Below are 18,955 nucleotides of genomic sequence, written 5' to 3'. Positions count from 1 at the left end.
TATACAAAAAACAAACAAAAAAAACTATTCTGCTTTAATCATTATTGTTGTTTTTACTTTTGTTATTGGAAACACCCTTGGAAAAACGTCACGATAAGCCTTAACATGGTGCTTGTCCAAGAAGGAAATATCCCTTGGGGAGAGGGGATAGCTCACTTGTAAAAACGGCAAAACAAGTAATTTATACACCTTAAAACAACATTATAATATTGTTGCGGATATGGGATTTGGCCTCCATATCCGCTTGTAAATATTCCCCTATTTCCCCAATACTCCCCAACTATCCCCAATCCCCCATTCCCTAGTCCCATTGTCTGTAAACAACACTCTGTAGAACCGACCTTCCCCTTTTTCCCCCATTAAATGTCGTACCCAGGTCCACCGCATCTCACGTAGACAACTTTCGGACATCTTGCTAGTTATTCTTAGTCTATGTCAGTTAAGGACTCGTTTCCATTAATTCTGACTCTTCGTTGCACCAGAATGTGATTGTATGGCACCAGTAGTGAGTTTAGGACCTCCCCATACCTCCTCCCATCTTCCCCATGCAACAACAACAACAACAACTACAACAACAACTACAACAACAGAGGGGGGCGGCGCGGCGCGGCGCGGGGAGTGTGCGTCCTCACTCCGGCTTGGTTAGCCGCCATTGCCCATGCGCTCCACGGGGTTACCACGAAGGGGCTGGCTGTCAGCTCGTCAGGGGCGGAGCCCGGTAACCCCCCGCAGCCAGTGAGAAGCGGCGGGCCGATTCCATCTGGGGCGGAGCTAACGAGCCGAGGGCGTGTCACTCCCCGCCGGATATGCGCAGCCACTTACCGGACGTGAGGTCAGATGCGCCCCCAGCTTGGAAAGACAAGTCGCGACCTCCGAGCGCTGAGCGACCTCCCCGCATCTTTGGACCGGACCGGGTCGATTCTGCCCCTGAGCCAAGGTGCACCTTGAGCCATCGAATACCTGCCCCTCCTTGCCATCAATCCCCGTGTGAGTCAGTTTTGTCCCGTTTATCTGTGGTCTGTCGGGAATTAAGATAAGTGTGTCTAAGTGCCCACCTTTCTATGCTGTCTCTCTTGTCTTTGTAATCTAACCTTCCGCAATATTATAACCTCCTCCGGAGGTCTTGAGAACCGTACCCCTGGTGTCGTGTCATTTTAAACCCAGCCGTTGTGTCCTTTCCTCAATTGATTTAGCGTAGCGCGACTCGGCCAAGGTTCGAGTATAATCGGGTAACTTGTGCGAACACGGCGGCCATTCCGCTCGGCCCACCATAACATCAAAGTCGTGTCCGTAACAATTGGTGTCAGGAGTGTCGGATTCGGACCTGGGACTAAATTTATTAGGCCCAAATTTTGGAACACCAATTGTACCATTAGGGTAACATTTTGGTGTTGGGAAGTAGAATTCGATCCGGAGCGCGTTTCCCGCGCTCGAAATTATAACGGCAAAATTTGATTTTGTTTTACGAAAATAAAAACCCGAATTTTGAAAGTCGCGCTATGGCAGACCAAGTCGGCTGGGTTCCGGTAGAGGAGAGTGAGGCAGGGTCGGTCCAGGACCAAATTGAGGGACGTGAGGAGAGCGAAGCAGCGAGGGTAGCAGACGCACAAAACGGCGCCTCGCACATGGCCACGGCGACCGCGCCCGCGACCGTGGTAGCGCCGCTGGTGGATTCGAACCTTTTCCTCCTGCAAATGAAGGCCCTTATGGAACAAATGGGAGACCAAATGGTGGGAATGAGGACTGATAGTGAGCGGTTGGGAAACCAAATGGGGGTAATGGGAAACCAAATGGGGGTAATGGGGAACCGGATGGATGCTCAGGGTGAGCGATTGGAGGGCCAAATGGGGGTAATGAGGGACGAAGCGAGGGGTACCAGTGAGGGGTTAGACAATAATTTTGAGGAGTTAGACAAGAAATTTGGGAAGTTAGACAATAATTTTGAGGGGTTAGACAACGGGATAAAAGAGGTGAGAAATGGGTTAATGGGGGTAGAAAACAGAATGGCCGCTCAAGAGAATCAAATGGAAGGGATGCAAAAGGGGTTAGAGGGGTTAGAAAACAGGATGGAAGGCAAATTGAGGGACATGAGGGACCAAGCGGAAAGGGAAGTTAAACAAATGGGGCAGCAGATAGAGGGGGTCAGAATGGGGGTAGAGACCAAACTGGATGCTCACAGGGAGGAAATGGAGCAGATGAGGGTGGCATCTGGGCAGAAGATGCAAGTGATGGGAGAGGGGATCAGAAGAGGTGTGAGTGAGGAGGTCGGAGGAGTGCGCGAGGAGGTGAGGCACTGTCAGGAGCACATGGAGAAGGAGGTGAGAAAGGGGACTGTAAAGTTACAAGGGGGCATAGAGGACCTGATGCAGGAAGTAGAACAACTGACAGAGGGACAAAAAGAACTAACAGACCAGGTAAAGAAGAACACAGCGGTAATAGGAGGGTTAAAAGCGACACAAAATGACCTAAAAAATGACTTGGTAGCGACGAAGAGGGAATGTCAGATGGTACGTGAGGGACTGACAACGAGGTTGGACGAGGTGATAGAGGTAATGGAGACGAAGGACCGGCAGGTGAGGACGCACATGGAAACGGTCAAGGTAGCCTTGGAGGACGAGCTTGAGGAGACGTACCGGGGAATAAAAGAGGTGAAGCAGAAATTAGAAGAAGTGGAAGAAGGGGTGAGCGAAATTAAGAAGCGACGGAGAGGGGATAAGAAAGAGATAAAAGAGGAGATAAAAGAATTGGTCCAAAGTCTGTGTTTGGATCGTGATGATGTGCTCATTAACCGGATGAGGGATTCGCAGGTGATGGAGGAGAAGCGAAGAGGAAGAGGACCCGATGTAAGTGGTGACCAATATGGTCGTGCGTATGATGCGCCAGGGGATTTAAGAAGCTTGGGGGTCGAGATGGACTCGGGTGTTCGTGAGAGGCCGTTGGTGAAGTGTGCGACAGGTCTGGTGTGCGAAAAAGGGGGTGTGCGAGAAAGTCCGACTCTGGGGTGTGTGAGGACAAAGTGCGTGCCAAGGAGTGAGGGTGCTGGCGAGAGTGAGTCGGTCGTAGCGCGTGTGCGAGGGAGCACATGGAAGCACGGTGTGGTGAGTGTTACAGAGGGTGTGACGGGAGAGTGTGCGCAAGAGTGCGCGAGAGAGGTGTGTAACGGACGGGTGCATGAGTAAGGGTGAGTGCGCTGTCAAGAATGGAGGTGAGAGTAGTGAGAGTGACAAGGAGAGTGAGTTGGTTGTGACAGGTGAGCGAGGATGTACACCTGGAATGATAGAGCGTGAGTGGGAATGCACGCTGGAGTTGGTGGTGAGGCACGTGGTTGGGTGTGCGAATGAGAGCACACCTGTGATTGTCACAGAGGAGGTGACAGAGGAGGGGGCGCGAAGAGGTGTGTTGGTGAGGTGTGCGACCAACGAATGTGTGCCAAAGTGTTCGGTGGTCAGGTGTGTGACCAAGGCTGTGAGTGGAATGAGGGTACCTGGGTGTGTAAGGAAAGGTACGACGAGGAGCATGGAGACGGCTGGATGTGTGAGCAAGGAACGGGCTGCGGGGTGTAAGCATGCAGGTGAAGCATCGACGTTAAACGGAGCAGCGGTTAGGTCGACTTTTAGCCGAATCGGGCCCTCGGTGCGTGCCGGGCCTCACTTTGAACGGCCGCGTCCGTGCTCCACTAGGCGGAGCGGGCAGCTGGATAGGAAGGGTCGTCATGGCGACCACGTTTTGTTGAGACGTGCCGGCAGGTCGAGATCGGGACATTGGATGGCTCCACGCCGAGGTGGTGCGTGGGATCTCGGCCCGAGTAAGCCCCCGTCCCTGCCCCGAATGCCGGACGCATCCAGCCGCCGGCACAAAACAACCAGCATCCATTGCTTGGCTTTACGAAGCCGGGCTTTGGACAGGAATTGGTGCACCGAGAGGCATTAGTGAGTAGACTGTGTGATGAGGATAGTGTTTTGGCCCCAAAATTAGAGAAAAACAAAATTTGATGATTGGCAAGGGATTGGCAGTAGTGATTGGCAGATGATGGGTAGTGATTGGCAAATTTTTGATTTGTTGAAATTTGATGTGCAAAATTGGTAGTGGGAGATGCCCGATGTAGTAGGATGGCAACTCTGTCATCCCTCACAAAAGATAGGGGGGCAAAGGAGCAATAGCTTATGGGGTGTATGGCAGTGAAAACTAGCCCGGGTGGGTTAGGATATTCTGTGTAGGGACCTAGAAGATGACATTAGGTAACGTTAAGTTTAGTTAGTGACTGATACCTGTAGTGGGGACGCAGGTAGTTTAGTGTGGATGATAATGACGAGGGAGCGCAATAGTTTAAAGGGACGACTGGGAAGCGCAAGTTTCCGGGGGGAGTAGTTAGCTGAGATGATGCTGTGTGAGAGCTGGACAGGTGTGTGGAGCAGTGTATGAGTAGTGAGTGTGTGGATCAGCGCGAATGCGCTTGGGGAGAGAAGGGTGCAGGTGGCACCAGGTGTGAGAGCACAGGTGTGCAGGTACAGGTGTGTGGAGAGAGTTGGAGTAAGTGGTACGGAGTGGTGTGCATGGTGCGAAGGTGTGGATGGGGGAAGAGTGGACCCCTTTCACGAGTACCCGGGGCGGGTAGTGTAAGTGTTAGGTAGAGGGAATAGGTAAATTGTGGTTGGATATTGGCATTTGTGGTGCGGTTGCAGAATGGTGTTGTGGATGGGTGCATTAGTGTTGTGGAAATGGCTGGGCGTGTAGCCTGTTAGTGTGTGTAGTTGGTTGGGCACTCCACCACTGTGAGGATGTCGGCCAGGTGAGGCCGCAGGTGGGCTCTGGGAGCCGTTCGTGTCAGAGGGTGCCTGAGGATCCCGGGTGTGGATCGGGCAGCCCAGTGCCAGAGAGGGCACCGAGTGGGGAGAGCGCCAGAGGGCCTTCCCCAGGTAGTTAGGTTAGGGTAAGGAGCAGGTAAGCTCGGAGGCAACTGCAGTGGTGGAGGTGTGCAGGTGGGTAGACCCGCTGGGAGAGGTACACGCCACAGCTCAGAAATTGTGCGAGGGCACCGGGAGATGAATCAGGGGAGTGAGACCCCAAATTGAAAAGCACCACAGTTTGCTCAATGGGAATTGGTTTTTAGAACCCATAGTGTAAGAGGGCCAATGGTTTGGCAGGAGAAAGACCCCGGGTAATGTAAAGTTGTTAAAGTCATTTAGGAAATAGTTAGGATTGATGAACCTGTCGCACCATACGCAGCCACTTACCTGAGGTGATGATGATGACTCCACACCTGTGTTTTCTTTGTTTGTGTTGCAGGAAGGAGAATTGCTGTTGGATTTGTGAGACGCATCACGACGTGGATGAGACATTGGGGTGATTCCATCTCTCCCTCCTTAGGAGGGACTGATGATGAATTGGTAATGGCAAATTTTGATGTTCAGTTGGAGATGGCAAATTTTGATGAGAGTTGAAAATGGCAAATTTGATTGGTTAGGAGGGAGAGAAGACGAATTTGGTTTATGGGAGGAACGGGGAAGACAGTAGGGACGTTTGTTGATTGGTAAAATAGATGTTTATGGGTAGTGTTGTGTTTTGTGGATACAGTAAGGGGTAAGGGAGGGGCCATGTAGGTTACCTGGTGGGGGGGGGGGGGCGTACGGTAGGAACGTACCTGTCTCACCTGGTTCCCATGTGCCCCCAGTGTGCATTACCTTACATTGCGTGCACTTTTGCGCCCTTACCACCTTACTCACTTGTCTTCTTCTTTTGTCTCCCACCTCCGAGGATCTGGCTTTGGGGCAGAGAGAGAGGAGAGAGAGGTGCCGGCTCCGCAGTTGTGGGCCTGCACTTTCGCTGCTTGCTGCCTGGATCGATACACCATATGGACCGCAATTTTGGTGGCCACCCACAATGGACCGCAGTTCTTTTGCGGCCAAGCACCACCCATTGATGGACCTCTGGGTCAACGTGGCACCTATGCCAAACAGGTGAACCACTAATAGTTGGCCCCCTTGACGGCCACAATAAAGAAATGGACGCGGTTGGCGCCTTTCTTTATTTCTAGGGAAGCAAGAAGGCCAAGTGCACCACACGAAGAGCAAGAGACACCTGCAGGGTTAGGGGTTGTTGTTTTTATTTTAATGAACAATGGTGACTGCACCGATTGGTGCTTGGGGTGGTGCTTTTGGTGTTTGGAAGGGGTGCTCTGCACATTATTAAAGGCCGTAAGGCCACAGAGCACTCGTGGGTTGGTGTATCGATGCTGGCATGCGTGCTCTCTCTATGCATAACATCTGCATGTGTTCCTCCAAAAACAGGTCCTGGATCGTAGTGTAAATATCAGCGTAGTCTTGTAAATAATGCTCCCTACCGGCTGTATGTTTAGTTTGCGAATTCTTTCCGCAATTCGGTTATCCTGTGGGTGTGTTTCTGTGAGGAGAAGGGTGCAACGTCGCAGGGGGACATATTTACTCGTTTGTGAATATCTGTAAAACTGTCGCACTCAGGGTAGAGTTAATAGTAGAGGGAACTACATCTGAGTGCCACACTAAAATAGGTAAAAATTTATCGGGTCGGGACGCCCCGAGGGTAGAGAAGGGTGCAATGTTGCGGATATGGGATTTGGCCTCCATATCCGCTTGTAAATATTCCCCTATTTCCCCAATACTCCCCAACTATCCCCAATCCCCCATTCCCTAGTCCCATTGTCTGTAAACAACACTCTGTAGAACCGACCTTCCCCTTTTTCCCCCATTAAATGTCGTACCCAGGTCCACCGCATCTCACGTAGACAACTTTCGGACATCTTGCTAGTTATTCTTAGTCTATGTCAGTTAAGGACTCGTTTCCATTAATTCTGACTCTTCGTTGCACCAGAATGTGATTGTATGGCACCAGTAGTGAGTTTAGGACCTCCCCATACCTCCTCCCATCTTCCCCATGCAACAACAACAACAACAACAACAACTACAACAACAGAGGGGGGCGGCGCGGCGCGGCGCGGGGAGTGTGCGTCCTCACTCCGGCTTGGTTAGCCGCCATTGCCCATGCGCTCCACGGGGTTACCACGAAGGGGCTGGCTGTCAGCTCCTCGTCAGGGGCGGAGCCCGGTAACCCCCCGCAGCCAGTGAGAAGCGGCGGGCCGATTCCATCTGGGGCGGAGCTAACGAGCCGAGGGCGTGTCACTCCCCGCCGGATATGCGCAGCCACTTACCGGACGTGAGGTCAGATGCGCCCCCAGCTTGGAAAGACAAGTCGCGACCTCCGAGCGCTGAGCGACCTCCCCGCATCTTTGGACCGGACCGGGTCGATTCTGCCCCTGAGCCAAGGTGCACCTTGAGCCATCGAATACCTGCCCCTCCTTGCCATCAATCCCCGTGTGAGTCAGTTTTGTCCCGTTTATCTGTGGTCTGTCGGGAATTAAGATAAGTGTGTCTAAGTGCCCACCTTTCTATGCTGTCTCTCTTGTCTTTGTAATCTAACCTTCCGCAATATTATAACCTCCTCCGGAGGTCTTGAGAACCGTACCCCTGGTGTCGTGTCATTTTAAACCCAGCCGTTGTGTCCTTTCCTCAATTGATTTAGCGTAGCGCGACTCGGCCAAGGTTCGAGTATAATCGGGTAACTTGTGCGAACACGGCGGCCATTCCGCTCGGCCCACCATAACATCAAAGTCGTGTCCGTAACAATATGTTTGATTACGTCATTGAAAGCAGCATATCGTGCCTCACCATTCTAAATTCTCTATGTTAAAATTTACTTCCGTAAGGGTGTCGGGGAGAGGAGGGTGGGGGGCAATATCGCACGTCATAAAAAAACCCTTGGGAAGGGGGGATATTGTTTTGTAATAACATTAATATAATATGCTATTATTATTATTTTTGTTTTTTTGTTTGTTTGTTTTTTTTGTATACAAGATCGAGGCTCGTGAAAGAGCCAACAACAATCACACAAAAAGTCAAACCGACACAAACCAACACACAAAACACAAAACAAGGGGAGCGGCAGACAAGATGGGGAGAGAGGGCGAAGGACACAAACACAACACCTGAGAGCAGGGACATCGAGAGAACTGTGGGAGGGAGAGGGCTTGGGGGGAGGTGGGAGAGGTATAAAACACATGGACACTGCAAGGACCTCCAGGAAAGAAAATATATTTAAAGAGAACCGTGAAGAACAATCTAATATTCACAAAAATACCAACGGGGAGAGGGAGCCTCGAGGGACAACCACGAGTCATGTGAACAGGGGATAAGGTGTCAGCAAAAGGAACAGGGCAAAACAGATCTGGGGACGTTTTGGGGGATCTGGGGACTGGGGATCTGGAAACAGATATGGGGTAGGGGGAGGGGGGGAGGGGAGGGGGTGCGTGAAAATGGGGGTGAAATGGGGGTGAAACACGTGGTCGCAGAACGAACGAACGAAAAGAAAGAAATGTTTTGTTGTTGTTTTTTTCACGAAAAGACTGGGAAAAGACAGAGAACGAGAGTAGAAGGACCACAATCGACCATTGGGAGAAAACAAGCCTGAAGGTAGGAATCTTCAAGAACAAGGCCACAAAATACCGCAGCACAAAATACTCGACTATAATTATATACAGGTAGTAGCAGAAATACCTGGCATTGCTGGGCGGGGGAGGGGAGGGGAAGGGGAAGGGGAGGGGAGGGGAAGGGGAAGGGGAGGGGAGGGGAAGGGGAAGGGAGGGGAAGGGGAAGGGGAGGGGAGGGGAAGGGGAAGGGGAGGGGAGGGGAACGGGGGGGAGGGGAGGAGAGGGGGGAGGGGAGAAGAGGGGGGAGGGGAGAAGAGGGGGGGAGGGGAGAAGAGGGGGGAGGGAAGAAGAGGGGGGGAGGGGGAGGGGGAGGGGGAGAGGGGTGGGAGGGGGGAGGGGAGGGTGGGGGGAGGGGGTGAGGAGGGTGGGGGGAGGGGGGAGGGGAGGGTGGGGGGAGGGGAGGGTGGGGGGAGGGGGGAGGGGGAGGGGGCGGGGAGTGGGGAGGGGGAGTGGGAGGGTGGGAGGGGGAGTGGGAGGGTGGGAGGGGGAGTGGGAGGGTGGGAGGGGGAGGGGGAGGGGGGAGGGGAAAAGGGAGGGGGAGGGGGAAAAGGGAGGGGGAGGGGGAAAAAGGGAGGAGGAGGGGAAAAGGGGAGGGGGAGGGGGAAAAAGGGAGGGGGAGGGGGAAAAAGGGAGGGGGAGGGGGAAAAAGGGAGGGGAGGGGGAGAAGGGGAGGGGATAGGGTGGAGGGGGAAGGGAGGGGAGGACGGAGGGGGGAGGGGGAAGGGAGGGGAGGACGGAGGGGGGAGGGGGAAGGGGGAAGGGGGAGGGCCAGTCAACAATGACGTTGCAGTTCTCATGGTCGGAGAGCAGCACAACAATCGCGACATCGTCCTGCATCTTCGCAACAGCACGAAGCGGATTTTGGAGACTCACCGATCCTGTGACGCCCTCCAGTTCCGGCGTTGCCAGATGGGGGAAGGGAGACCCGTACATTCCCAACCCGTACATTCGCCCTCTCAACTCAAGCTCACTCGGACAAAAGCCTCGCACAAATTACACCGTGAAGGCCCAATGGCCATGTCTATGCCACAAATCAAGTACGTGAGCGAGTAGGGCGCACTGAATTGAAAATATATAGAACGCTCATACTCTGTGAAAAGTGAAGCCGGCGTGTCGCCATCTTGGTTAGCACGACTCGACCAACTCGCTTCGCGGATCTCGTTTGTTTTGAACATGTGAATTACGTGCGAACGTGTAACTGTGAGTTTATGGTGGCAAGGAGCATCACATGATCGCTCTGAGCGAATCAGCGCGCTGCTCTGCCACCTGATCAGATTCCGTGTATAATATTCCTCGCTGAAATGCGCTGAGGTAAATATGAATAAAAAATATGGATCTCGTAAAGATGAAATAAAAAAAAACCTATGTGGTGTGAATGGCAATGTTCCTCGCTGAAATGTGAAAAAACGCAATCGCTTTTCGCTCTGAAATACGTGCGAACGTGTAACTGAGTTAATGGCGGCAAGGAACATCACGTGATCGCTCTGAGCGATTCAGCGCGCTGCTCTGCCACCGGTCAGATTCCGTGCATAATATTCCTCGCTGAAATGCGCTGAGGTAAAAATATGGTAAAAAAATATTATGAAATATTTTTTTTTTAGGTCGGCCATGTTCTTCCCAGGCTCAATGGCCATGTCTATGCCAAATATCAAGCACGTGAGCCTCTCCGTTTAGGAGTCTATCGGTAACATTACACACACACAAACTGTGTTTTATATATATAGATGAAAGATCAACACCGATAAATCTTCCAAGGGATGCACTTTAGGTACACACACGTAAGATAAATACAGTTTCGACAAAAATACAATTGTGAACAATTACTTAATTTCGAGCGTGCGTGAAAGATCGGGACAACTTCGAAAAATCGTCTTTTTGAAAAAAAAATCGAAAAAAAAAATCGGGGAAAAATTTTTTTGGACAATTTTTTTTTTTTTTTCTAAAAAAAACGGACAGCTTCGAATTGTTATTCTTTTTGGTATTGGAAAAGGCCTTGGAAATACGCCACGATTAGCCTTAATGTGGCGTTTGTTAAGGAGGAAAAACCCATCGATGATTGGGTATAGCGGCCTTGTAAAATCGGCACGATAAATTATTGTCGTGCGAATCCCTCCGGTTAATACCAGGGGCCGCGGAAGACCGAAATGGCTTTAATGGAGGCGACGACCAAACACGGATTGTGCTATAACAGGAGGAAGACAGGAGGAAGACAGGAGGAAGACAGGAGGAAGACAGGAGGAAGACGGGAGGAAGATGGGAGGAAGAAGTGAAGAGGAAGAAGCGGCGGAAGCGCGTACCTGTGGAATTAACTCAAGCGAACGACACAATATTTTGAGTGGAAAGGGAAAATAATGCAAGGGTTTATTTACAAGGAATCGCGGGGCAGGGAAATACGCGCCGGTAATAAAATGTCCTAAATCGGGATCCCGCACACCAGACTCAACAACAGACACAGGAATGGATTAAAGGAAAAGAATTGTCTCGTCGTGTAAAATGTAAAATGGTGCGTGCGGCCTTATCTGTCCCTCGTCTTGTCTTTGGCTGCCGTCCAACACAGCTCCGTTCGGCCCCGATGCACCCACGAGGTCCCTCGCTCCAGCACCACAGCACCGAACACCGCTCCAAGCACACACAGATGGGCGAGCCCATGCCCGCGAGGTCCGTACACCACTCCAAGCTTCAGAAGCACCGATCGCACACGACAGCCAGGGAAGGACGTGCTGCAAGAGGAAGCTGCGCAAGCAAGAAAAACCCGACGTGCTACGAACTGCTGGATCTCCAAGAGCACGAACCGCAAGAGAGAAAATGGTGTTCGGCGCTCCCTTAAATAACCTTCCCACGGTGGTGACGTCAGCCCTGGCGCGCCACCCAATCAGTGCCCTCCCCCGACTCGTTGGCTGGAGGTTCGCGCCTACCGCGCCGACCCTGCACTCATTCCCTGTTCCATGGTCATAGCGCGTGCTATTCCAGGTAGATAGGCCTGCCGGATGTGTAGGTGGCGGCAGCCATGCGGCGGTGTCCTGGTCTGGTTTCCTTTTGCGTCTTTGTCTTCCAACGTCATGTCAGGGAAGGGGATCATTTAATGTTGCGCTAAGGACCTGTCTAAATGTCTATGTTGGTCTGCATTGCCATAAGGGACAAAGGTTTAGCTACCAGGTGTGACACACAGGGCTTTATCTTTTAATCCCTACTCTATTTATCACTCGAACATCCTGGTATGTTCACAAGTATACTCTTACCCGACAAAACGCCTACACATGAAACTTATTTCAGGTCAGATTCCTTACCGCGACAGACGAAGCACGTTACCTATTCAGATCTATCTGGCTCTACATATCACTACCCTACTGACATAACATTATTTATACCCTTTACGCTGAGTTCGCCAAAGGAGAAAAAGCCCTTTGGGGAGGGGGAAAATGAAGTCACTGCTAAATGTGGTTGATATTGGATAAGTAATGACTAACGGCCAAATGTACAAATTTACAAATGTACAAAAGACAGACAGACACAAAATTGCGTATTTTAGTATGATAAGATGTAGAGTGCAGTGCTCACATACTGAAGAAAATGCTGTTCACAAAAAATATTCCCCAAAACTTATTTTCAAAAAGTCTCCAAAGTTTTCTCAACTTTTTTTTGCTTTCGTCTTGTACATATTCCAAATTAAAAAGATGAGGGGTAGCAGACTAACTGGAAAGAAATGCTGCTGTTCACAAGTGCACTCTACTTTTCTGTCTTTCTGAAAGAATAACATGATGTGTTAAATAAATTTGTTATTTTGCTGAATTAAATTTGCTGAATTAAATTCAGCAATTTTGTGTAATTCTCATTTTTTATTTTTAAATTGTTTAATCAGATGCATATAATTGCCATTATATAACCCCCCTGCTCTCGAAAATTCTAAATATCGGTATCGGCCCTTGAAAAACCCACATCAGTCATGTGTAATCATGTGTAATTTGTAAGCACGAAGCCACCTCCAACATACTAAAATGCTCACCCTTATACTTGAGGCCCAGCAGGCGCTGTCGTTGGGGCAGCACTCCTGTGGCCTTCTGCACCACCACCTTCAGCTCCCCTATGGTGTCTTCAGCGCCAAGGCACAAAATAGGAAACTCCTGCCCATTCCACTTGATGATGACAGACACGTCCATATCGTCACGACATCTGCACCACTGAGGGAAGTTGCAGTTCATAGATCTCAAATGTGCAATCATCGTTTATCTGCAGTGCCAAAGGTTCATGTAGGTTTTTGTTTTTTTACATTGTGGAATTAAACGGCGAATGGAATCAAAGGGTAAGGTCACAGCAAACATTAGGCAGTGGTTGTCAACTCGTTTCAGTCCATGGACCACCAGGCCAATCGAAAAAATTTCGTGGACTACCTCCTTTTTGAGACAAAAAAAAAACAAAAACAAAAACCATTTTGGTTCGAAATTTATTTCTTACTTAAAGATTTTTGGATTCTCAATGGACAATGTTCCTGTGGACCACCGAAAAAAGTCACCATGGACCACCAGTTGAGAACCACTACACTCAGGCAAAAGCATGAGCCAAATAATCTCAATTGCTTATCATCTTTATAAACATTTACACTACCGGTCAAAAGTTTTAGAACACCTCAATTTTTCCAGTTTTTATTGAAATTTACGCAGTTTAATATCCAGTGAATAACCTGAAACGGTACAAAGGTAAGCAGTAAACTGCTCGAGGTAAAAAAAAAAGTTTAGGTTAGCAAAAACGGGAAAATGATGTAAATTGCACAGTTGTATTGTAAAAAAAAAAGTCCTTCTTCAGGGAGCAATTAATGGGTTAACAACTTACAGCTGTTCTGCAGCAATGTAAGTAAATTAAGCCTTGAAAGTTGAGGCAAACAATTCCTACAAGTGTCCCAACCTCTGTTGATTACTTGATTACAAATCCCCTGTCTGTATAAAAGCAGTGTTGGAACAGACTGTTATTCCACCCTCTGAAGCATTATTTGGACAATATTGCACTGCAGGAAGTAGTATATTGGAAACTGGAGGAAACTCTGACAGGAAGAGGTCTGGCAGACCCAAAGCCACAACAGAATCAGAAGACACGTTTCTGAGAGCCAACAGCTTGCGTGATAGGCGGCTCACAGGACAACAGCTTCACGCACAGCTTAACACTGGTCGAAGTAAGCAAGTCTCAGTTTCAACTGTGAAGAGCAGACTTCGAGCTGCAGGTTTTACAGGTCGAGTGGCAGTAAGAAAGCCATTGCTAAGATGGCAAAATAAGAAAAATAGGCTTACCAGGGCCATGAAGCACCGCCAGTGGACTACTGAAGACTGGAAGAAGGTCTTATGGACCGATGAATCAAAATTTGAAATCTTTGGTTCATCACACAGGGTTTTTGTACGCCGTCAAGTAGACAGAAGGATGGTTCCTCAGTGTGTGACACCAACTGTCAAATATGGAGGAGGAAGCGTGATGGTCTGGGGTTCTTTTGCTGGATCCAGAGTCGGCGACTTGCACAGAGTGACTGGCACCCTGAACCAAAAGGGCTACCATAGCATTTTGCAGTGCCATGCAATACCCTCTGGTATACGCCCGGTTGGTCAGGAGTTTATCCTACAGCAAGATAATGACACACCTCCAGGCTATGTCAAAACTACCTTCGAGGAAAAGAACAAGACGGTAGGCTTCAAATCATGGAATGGCCAGCACAGTCTCCAGACTTAAACCCCATCGAGCTGGTTTGGGATGAACTGGACAGAAGGGTGAAAGCAAAGCAACCTACAAGTGCAACACATTTGTGGGAACTTCTGCAAGTGTTGGGCAGAACTTCCCGAACAATATTTGATTTCCATTGTGGAAAGAATGCCACGAGTCTGTTCGGCGGTTATATCTGCAAAAGGTGGCTACTTTGCTGAGTCAAAATTTTAAATTAAACTTTGTTAAACAAAATGATTCGATGATTTCTTTTTTATCTCCAATTGTTTATTTGTTCTATGCTTAATTTCAGAGCACATTGAGACATTAAACTGTGTAAATTTCAATAAAAACTGGAAAAACTGAGGTGTTCTAAAACTTTTGACCGGTAGTGTATGATCAAGTAGATGTTATTCAAAGACTGAAAAATTGTTATTCAAAGACTGAAAAATTGTGATTCAAAGGCTGAAAAATTGTTATTCAAAGACTCAAAATGTGTTTCAAAATTTGTTATTCACCTTCATTTGTTATTCATCTTTTTAAATAATTCATTGAAAATTTGTTATTTAAAAACTATTCAGAGACCTTTTTGATATTCTTGGATAGATTCTCATTCCAATTGTATTTATTTATTACACATATGCACGTTCTAATAATACATACAGTGCATTCAGAAAGTATTCAGACCCCTTCACTTTTTTCACATTTTGTTATGTTGCAGCCTTATGCTGAAATCGTTTAAATTCATTTTTTCCCTCATCAATCTGCACTCAATACCCCATAATGACAAAGAGAAAACAGGATTTTAGAAAGTTTTGCAATTTTTTTTTTTTTTTTTACTGAAATATCACATTTACATAAGTATTCATACCCTTTGCTATGACACTTGAAATTTAGCTCAGGTGCCTCCCATTTCTCTTGATCATCTTTGAGATGTTTCTACACCTTGATTGGAGTCCACCTGTGGTAAATTCAATTGATTGGACATGATTTGGAAAGGCACACACCTGTCGATATATGGTCTCACAGCTGACCATGCATATCAGAGCAAAATCCAAGCCATGAGGTCGAAGGAACTGCCTGCCGAGCTCAGAGACAGGATTGTGTCGAGGCACAGATCTGGGGAAGCCGACAAAAAAAAAAAATTCTGCTGCCTTGAAGGTTCCCAAGAGCACAATGGCCTCCATAATTTTTAAATGGAAGAAGTTTGGAACAACCAGGACTCTTCCTAGAGCTGGCCACCCGGCCAAACTGAGCAATCGGGGGAGAAGGGCCTTGGTAATAGAGGTGACCAAGAACCCGATGGTCACTCTGGCTGAGCTCCAGAGATTCTGTGTGGAGATGGGAGAAACTTCCAGAAGGACAACCACCACTCTTTCACCCAGACTCCACCGATCTGGGCTTTATGGCAGAGAGGCGAGACGGAAGCCTCTCCTCAGTGAAAGACACATGAAAGCCCGCTTGGAGTTTGCAAAAAAGCACCTGAAGGACTCTCAGACTGTGAGAAACAAGATTCTGTGGTCTGATGAAACCAAGATTGAACTGTTTGGCTTCCGTCTGGCCACTCTGCGATGAAGCCCAGATCGGTGGAGTGTTGCAGTGATGGTTGTCCTTCTGTAAGTTTCTCCCATCTCCACACAGGATCTCTGGAGCTCAGCCAGAGTGACCATCGGGTTCTTGGTCACCTCTATTACCAAGGCCCCTCTTCCCCGATTGCTCAGTTTGGCCGGGCTGCCAGCTCTCGGAAGAGTCCTGGTTGTTCTAAACTTCTTCCATTTAAGAATTATGGAGGCCACTGTGCTCTTGGGAACCTTCAATGCAGCAGAATTTTTTGTCGGCTTCCCCAGATCTAACACAATCCTGTCTCTGAGCTCTGCAGGCAGTTCCTTCGACCTCATGGCTTGGTTTTTGCTCTGATATGCATTGTCAGCTGTGAGACCTTATATAGACAGGTGTGTGCCTTTCCAAATCATGTCCAATCAATTGAATTTACCACAGGTGGACTCCAATCAAGGTTTACAAACGTCTCAAAGATGATCAAGATAAATGGGAGGCACCTGAGCTAAATTTCAAGTGTCATAGCAAAGGGTCTGAATACTTATGTAAATGTGATGTTTCAGTTTTTTCTTTTTAATAAATTTGCAAAACTTTCTAAAATGCTGTTTTCTCTTTGTCATTCTGGGGTATTGAGTGTAGATTGATGAGGGAAAAAATAAATATAAACGATTTCAGCATAAGGCTGCAACATAACAAAATGTGAAGAAAGTGAAGGGGTCTGAATACTTTGTGAATGCACCGTACTTTATAGAAAAAACCGAGTTCGTAAAACACGTACTTTAAACATACTCACGTTCTTAACAATACGTCCTTTATAGATTTAAAAGACCTTGGTCAGGGAGGTGACGAGGAACCCCCCAATGACCACTCTGACAGAATTACAGAGTTCCTTGGCTAGAATGGGAGAACCTGCCAGACCGACAACAGTCTCTGCAGCACCTCGCAAATCTAAGGTTTATTGGAGAGTCTGTGGTCTGATTAGACGATTTAACTCTTTCACCTGAATGCAACGCGCTACATCTGACGGAAACCGAGCACAGCTCATCACCCATGTAACACCATCCCTACCGTGAAGCATGGTAGTGGCAGCATCATGCTGTGGGGATGCTTTTCAGCGGCAGGGACTGGGAGACTTGTAAGGAGAGAGGGAACAATGAATGGAGCCAAATACAGGCAAATCCTTGAGGAGAACCTGCTTCAGAGTATAAAAGACCTTAGACTGTGGCGAAGATTCACATTCCAACAGGACAATGACCCCAAACATACAGCCAAAGCAACACTAGAATGGCTTCAGAAGAAGAAAGTTAATGTCCTTGAGTGGCCCAGCCAAAGCCCAGACTTGTATCCCATTAGGAATCTGTGGAAAGACTTGAAGATTGCTGTTCACCAACACTCCCATTCCAACTTGACAGAGCTTGAGCAAATCTGCAAGGAAGAATGGGAGAAACTCCCCAAATCCAGATGTGCAAGGCTGATACAGATATACCCACGAAGACTCGAAGCTGTAATCGCTGACAAAGGCGCTTCTACAAAGTGTTCGCTCAGGGGGTTGAATACTTATGTAAATTATACATTTCTGTATTTCATTTATTTCTTTTTTTTCTAAAAATTTCTAAAAAATAAATTCCACTTTGACATTATGGGGTATTATGTGTAGATCAGTGACAAAACATTCTGAATTTCCCCAAAAAAATTGCCACATTACTCCACCATGTTTCATCCAAATCCATCCATCCATAACTTTTAGAGATATCCTGCTCACAGATAAACAAACAGACAAACAGGGGTGAAAACACAACCTCCGTCCACCATCGGTGTCAGAGATAAAAACGACATGAGCATGTGCGAATAAATAAACCAAAAAGAATTAATTCATTCATTACAATTATTCCTTTTATGTGCAGCAACAAGTTAGTTCAATCACTAAAGGGGCGTGGCTACGACACTGACGTTAACGCCCTCTATCGGTTAATGGAGGAACTTGTAATATGTTGAGGGCGCCGGCGATAACTCGCCGGGTTCCTCAGATCACGTGACTCCTTCGCGTTACCTCCGAGTGTAAACACAAAGTAAACAGGTAACCTTCCCAGTTCGCTTTTTCATGAACGATGAAGAGACTCCTGGAAGATTAAATGCATTCATTTGTCCAAAACATTCATTAATATTTTAAACCATAATTAGGAATACAGATTCGTTCACGAAGCGCTGTGGAATGACATCATGATCAAGAGAGACACAATGACAAAGATGGATTGGATTTGGAAGCAGATCTTCATCATTGTAAAATAACCGGTATGTACTTTAACTCATTCTTCCTTACAAAATTACAGTGATCATTTATAACCACACCTGCTTTCCTTGTTTCCCTTTAATCCCGACCCGGAGAACGAAATATAAATTTTTTAATATACGTCAAACGCCCAAAGTAACTGAGTGATTACACGGAAATAAAAAGGTTTCACCGCGCCGCCCGAGCAACCACCGCAAGTTATCGTCGTAAAATTAACGCACGATTTTGCTTCCTTCAGGATGTAAAGCATTTTCGGATTTATTGAGCTTATACAATTTTTTAAAAATGTGAACATGAACCCTAACTAAACGGAGCACTTAGAGAGACCTCTGAATTGGAGTTCAGAAGAACGTTGAAACACTGGCACTCACTGCTTTGCCATGACACATATATAGTGCACGCAAACATTCAATCCAAGCAAGAGTATTATATTCAATGAACGGCGGAGCGACAACAATGCTCCTCTCAAATTAAAACGAACAATACACACACAATAAAGCACAGCAACAAAGAAAACTTGAGATACGGCACCGTCAAATACGGCACCTTGAGATACGGACAAGAAGGTGAATTGGGACACAATCTGAAAAAAAGTTCGGAAACTTTTTTCGCTGAAAATTGATAACCATACTGATTTGTTGATATTTGGGTTGAAAGTGTTCTCTTGTTTTTAAAAAAAGCAAGTTATAGTCCCTATTAACCCCATATATGGGTTAAATATGAATAAATAGGATTTTTATGGCTGTCCCTATTCGCCCTGTTTTACGGGTGAATAGGGACAGTCACCAATACAAAAAAATAACAATCAAGAAATAGAGACAGTTTGGAGAAACTTTTTATCCCATATTTTTTTCATTGTCACTGTGGTTTATATTATGGGTGTGTGGCGGACACGAAAGCTCACTGGCGTG

The 18,955-nt window shown here is 47.6% G+C and overlaps 1 protein-coding gene across 2 annotated transcripts in view; it reads right to left on the bottom strand.

Annotated features, from left to right (window-relative positions):
* UBLCP1 (ubiquitin like domain containing CTD phosphatase 1) overlaps window positions 1-18,287 on the bottom strand; it is a 76,671-nt gene extending 58,384 nt beyond the window's left edge. The window contains exons 1-2 of one of the 2 annotated variants that reach the window (XM_068098436.2): window positions 18,104-18,287; window positions 12,522-12,696 (exon numbers count right to left, since the gene is read on the bottom strand). In XM_068098436.2, coding sequence (XP_067954537.1) covers window positions 12,522-12,675 — 154 coding nt within the window. In that variant the 5' untranslated portion in view covers window positions 12,676-12,696; window positions 18,104-18,287. The remainder of the gene's footprint in view (window positions 1-12,521; window positions 12,697-18,103) is intronic. The other variant, XM_078769871.1, reaches the window with a different exon arrangement.
* Window positions 18,288-18,955: the final 668 nt, after the last annotated feature.

This window comes from Myxine glutinosa, chromosome 1, assembly GCF_964187855.1.
Source record: "Myxine glutinosa chromosome 1, kmMyxGlut1.1, whole genome shotgun sequence".
Classification (NCBI taxonomy): Eukaryota; Metazoa; Chordata; class Myxini; order Myxiniformes; family Myxinidae; genus Myxine; species Myxine glutinosa.
Note: the sequence above shows the minus strand (reverse complement) of the source record. Positions and strands in the feature narration are given on the sequence as shown.